The sequence below is a fragment of the Eleginops maclovinus genome, chromosome 23, assembly GCF_036324505.1.
Source record: "Eleginops maclovinus isolate JMC-PN-2008 ecotype Puerto Natales chromosome 23, JC_Emac_rtc_rv5, whole genome shotgun sequence".
NCBI classification, from domain to species: domain Eukaryota; kingdom Metazoa; phylum Chordata; class Actinopteri; order Perciformes; family Eleginopidae; genus Eleginops; species Eleginops maclovinus.
In genome coordinates this window covers 5,023,512-5,028,904 of record NC_086371.1, presented here as the reverse complement: position 1 = coordinate 5,028,904, position 5,393 = coordinate 5,023,512, and the positions used below count along the sequence as shown (strand labels likewise).

At 42.4% G+C, this 5,393-nt stretch overlaps 1 protein-coding gene across 1 annotated transcript in view; it reads left to right on the top strand.

Annotated features, from left to right (window-relative positions):
* Nucleotides 1-4,048: 4,048 nt before the first annotated feature.
* Nucleotides 4,049-5,393, top strand: part of prom1a (prominin 1a) — a 68,877-nt gene continuing 67,532 nt past the window's right edge. The window contains 1 exon segment of the mRNA XM_063876338.1: nt 4,049-4,560. Within this exon segment, the coding sequence (XP_063732408.1) occupies nt 4,329-4,560 (232 nt within the window). The 5' untranslated portion in view covers nt 4,049-4,328.

Genomic DNA, 5,393 nt, shown 5'->3' with positions numbered 1-5,393 from the left:
TGTGTGCTTTTATTGTTACACGATGAAGTCACAATACCAGAAGATGTTTATAACTTCTGTTTGTGTTTAGACATTGTTGCTGTTTGAGTCAGCTTCCTGATTTGCGGTCACGATGAGACATATTCCTGCAGATGTGAAACCACAACAAGAGTTTAACGTTACTTCAGTTTCAGTATGGTTTACTCACTTCCCCAGCTGCAGTGTCTGGAATTAGTCGGAGCCATTTGTCTGGATCTTCGACATACAGAGTTCACAAAAAGACAAACTAAATCTATACATCTGATTCAATTGTGGATTTTGGAAACTATACTATATTGTTTTTATTAAGTGGAATCCAGCATTTTAACATGCATTGAGTAGTCTAGTTATGTTGACGTAACTGAGGAGTTATAGCAAATTCATTAAAGACAGTTTATTTAATAATGAAAACAATATCTGAAATCCGAAAATATGACAACAGACCTTGAAATCTTAATTGGAAAAACTCCCAAAACATCTTTAGATCTTAAAAAACAAAAAGACGTTTGGTCCCGACCGAGTGCCCAGGCAGACGTCTGGAATAGACACGCCCTATTATAAAGTGTAATGACATTACTGGTTCTGTTTTGGCTTAGTATAAATAAAAGTTGACTCTTTTCCCGTGAGATGTTGTGAAAACCTCACAGAAAACTAGTCAGTGGAGATTGAGGTGTTCGGTTGTTTCGTCAAACTAAATAAATCTCCATATTTCCTGATTTGTAAAGGGTTCCAAATACAGGATTACAGCTCATGGCGTTGATAACAGTGGAGAGAAAGAGAAGCTATAACATATCTATATATTGTTTACTACTGGCAGTAAGTGGGGTTTACACCATGGATGAGCTCACCTGTCCTGAGGCAGAGACGCTCAGGATGTGCCGAGCAGTTGAAGGTCAGGGAGGGTAAACCTGCAGCAGTCTTCCTCAGTGTGCTAATCTCCTTACAACTGCTGAACACTGGGAGCAGCTTCAGCATACAGGAAGTACTGCAGGAGTAGTAATAATACTTGGAGAGAGTCCAGCACGACGGACAGATTTTGAGCTTAGAATGATCTCACCTCAAAAAGAAAAACACTTATGAAGCAGAAAAGGTGAAACATGAAATGGATACAAGAGGAAGACAGATTTCAGCAGGAGCTAATTAAGATAATTAATCAATCCCTTAAATGCAGATTGCTTTTGAAACGTTATGAGGAGAAAGCACAGGCAATTTCCTGTGTACATTAGTTTAGTGTACTGGTGATGTATAAAATAAGTACCAATAAGGTGCTTACTGCCTCCGACTGCTCCTAAAACACACAAGAAAACTCTGGTGAAACAATTACACCTTTAAGAGGAAATTAGGAATCAAATATTCTCTAAATTATTCTTAGTTTTTGTAAATGGAGGTACATCTGGGATGCAAAACTAGGAAACATCACGTCATTAGAACAGTAAATACAGTAAAAACCTTATATTTTTTTGCATAATATGTGGTTCGTTTACACCACTTCTCCCAAAAATCAATTCAGAATCCAGTCATTTCTGTTAAGTTTTCCACTGTGTTTTTTTATTTTTGTAAGTCATATTCTTGTTGTACTTAATTCTTTGTCTAATTATATTTTTAATAACCTGTTTCTGATTTGTGATGGTTAAATAGCATTACAGCTGAGAAGAAAAGTATCATTTATTTGGGAGTAAACTGTCCCTTTAAAGTTGACTTTATTGCTCAAAATGTCCAGTCGTTTCTCGCATGTTCTGCACTCATGATTACTGGTACCTGATCCACTGTTAATCGCAGGATGTATAGAGTACATTATTTCCCCCTCAGTGTAGGGAGCGCATAAACCATCTGTCCCTATAATGTGTGTGTGTGTGTGGGTGAGGGGGGGGGGGGATTAATGAATAAAGGTGCTCACAATCGCTGATCAAAGGATTACAGACAGGGACCCCTTGTCTCTAGAATTCGGGGCCCCTGCGCTCTGCAGAGGACAGGCATGTTATTGTGCCGAGAGACAGAAGCAGAGCCCACCTGACCGCAGCTCGACCAATCACAGCGCTCCTCTGGCTGCTCCTCAGGTGTCCTCTAACCACCCTCTGAAGGGAGGAGAGGTCGAAGGTCCTGAATACAGAGAGCACCTGATGATGGGAGAAGAAAGAGAGGTAGGAGAGGGGATTTGGGGGGGGGGGGGGGGAGGATAGATGCAGCAGAGTAAGAAGCAAATACACTGACATATTCAGAGATGTTCAAGCAGTGGCAGAAGGTAACCAAATATATTTACCCAGACCTGCATTTGAGTACAGATGTATTTATGGGGAATATAACCATTGTATACTTCTACTACACTAGATATGACATGTTACTTTATTTAATGTATATAACTTTTCAGAAGTACACAAATCAAAAGCATTTATTCTGCACAATGTCTTATTTTCAGAACCACATCAAATCATGATTATTGCCTTAATGTGCTAAAATAATACATGATACATTGTTTGCTTTCTGCATTTAACTTTTTAATATGAACATCTAAAGTACCTTAAGTTATCAAATGAATAGTGGAGTAAAAATATAATATGTGCCTCTGAATTGTAGTTAGGGTTATTTATTCAAATATAACGTTATATCACCATCTCTATCAGATAATAATCACATCCTCCATCCTCCTCTCTCCTGCAGGAGGAGCTCCCCCCCTCCCCGGGCCCTCCCTCCTCCTCCTGTTGGGAAAGCCAAGTGTGCCATAATGCACCCACAATTCAACCGTTCTTTGTGTAAAAACATGAGTTTTTCGCCCGTTTTAACGCATGATTAAACAGGCATCATTTTGTATTTTTTAATATGATAATGAGCCTCACCTTCTGTTTTGCGTAGCCAGTCAATTCAAAGTGTTTGCAACCAATCAGTGAAGAGTATGAACATCATCTATAACACCAAAGCAGTGTCCAGCAGTGGCTCAGTCAGTAGGGGCTTGGACTGGGAATCTTAGGGTCGCCGGTTCAAGTCCCCGAACAGACATGAAATATGGAAAGTGGACTGCTACTTGGAGAGGTCCCAGCAAGGCACCGGACACCTCCAATCCCCCCTCCCCATTGCTCCCCGGGTGCTGCACAATAGCTGCCCACTGCTCCTAGTACTAGGAGGGGTTAAATGCAGAGGACCAATTTCACTGTGTGTGCTCTGCTGTATGCATGTATGTGACTAATAAAGAGGGTTTCATCCTCCGATTCTATCTATCAAATGTCTCACAAGCTTCCAGGTCAGAGTTCCTCACCCTGTCACCCCCCTCCCTGTTTGCTCTCAGGTGTCCACTCGCTCTCTTCGGCCCCCATGCAGCGCCTCGTTTCCTAGAAGGAAAAGAGAGGACGAGAGGAAGTCAGTGCAGAGTCTATAGGAAGTGATGCTGATGCCTAGTACTGACTTTAGACCTCATTAGAACACTGGGGATTACAGCTCCTCTTTAAACAGTTCATACCCAGTAATCAATCACTGCTGTACGGAATAAAAACAAACATTTAAATATGTCATCTGTGATCTAATTGTTTTTAGACTGCTGCACAATTGTTTAAAAAAATGTATTGAAGACATATACATGTTCTACACTTCTCTTCAGTGTTTTGGTTATTTGAAAAAATGATATATAAATGTTTTGTAATTATTAAGTATTTTATCAAAGACAGATGCTATTTGCTCCCGAGCCGGGTGTCCGTAGCTAACAATGCTATTTGCACCAGGGCTACATATTAGATACTGTTTTGGATGTATAGGTGTTTATGAAAAGGCAGATGCTATTTGCACCCGGTTGTCCGTAGTTAACAATGCTATTTGCTAAGGACACCCGGGTGCAAATAGAAATTGAAATACATTTTGAAAAACTGTACTTAAATTCACACTTTTTTCAAATCAATTTAATTTTTATATTGCTACAGATATGGAAAAAAGACCAAAACAAAAACGGAGCGCACTATGGCACACTTGGCTTTCCATACAACCGGGTGTAGAAGTGACGGAGGCGCGCTCCCGTGACGCAGCGCAGCCCCGTGCGCACAGAGCCTGCTGGAGTGGAAGTGACAGGCGCCCTCATCTCGGGAGGACTGAACGGACCGCAGAGACCCGAGACGGGAGGAGATCACCCGGTTAGAGCGACCGTCAGGAGACTCAGCCCGGGGAAACGATGCTCAGAAGGAGCCTCTCCGCCGGCAGAAGGACTTAAAAAGCTGCGGGGGATCCAGTCGGACACTTTTCAGCCTCATCTTCCTCTCTGATAAGGACGAGTCTCCAGATCTCCCTCCCGTTTGACCCCAGTTTACAGGTCTGGTTTTGATCTCAGCACGATGTGGAGGACCGGGATCCTGCTGCTGCTGCTGGTCGTGTTTCTAGCCTCTGGAGAACTCCAGCAGGAGACGGAGCCACGGAGACTTCCTCCTCCGGGAAAGTTGGATTTCGGTTATGTGCCTGCGGGAGTTTACGAGACTCTGGCCCATTACGAACCGGGACCGATAGGGATCCTGTTCCACCTGGTGCAAGCGTTTCTGTATGTGGTGCAGCCAAATGAATTCCCTGAAGGTAAGAAGCATCCTCACAGAGAGGCAGAGATACAGAGAAATGAAATCCATGCTGGGGATGAGAGGAATGGTCAGTTTGGAAACATTATCAGCACCAGAATACCTTTACTCGTCCCAGAGAGAGGTACATGGTTACAGCAAAAGTAAGATGCCAAAAATAGTTTTAAAAAACAAACAATGATTAAGAGGCATGCATAAAATATTAAAGTTAAAAATAGAAATTGCACAAATTACACATCCACTCAGAAAACTAAAAGTACCAGTAACAGCACTATTCGTTACATGTTTCTAGCACGTTTAAGGTAGTGTGATAGCAGCCAGGTGACAGTCGTACAAGTGGAAGTGTTGCAGAGTTATTTACAGATGTAGTAGTTGTCATTTCTAATTGCATGCATTGGTCTACCTCCATTACATGTGATTACAATAACTGATACAGCCTAGTATTTATCTGCATGTGGGATTAACCACTGAAATGCTCCAGAGAGTGGATCATGCTGGTCGGTTTTGGGAATATGACGAACCAAAGATGCTCAAATCTACATTTTTGCGACCAAGTTGTCACTTTCCACAGAGCCAAAGCTCAAATGAATTCTCATGAATGGGTCCATCTCTTCCGGACGGTATCCCGCTTATTCCTGTGTGTAAATGTGTCCTCTCGCGGATTTGTACTCCACTTGTGCGTCACGTCCCTGCAGCGCGCGTTTTGATTTGCGCGCGGATCTGACAGCGCGGGTGGAGGTGGTGTTTGTGCTCGCGGCGCACTTTATGTCAGGATAATTACAATTAATGAAGCTCTCGCTGACAGCGTGACGTGTTCACTCTTTACAAGCACTT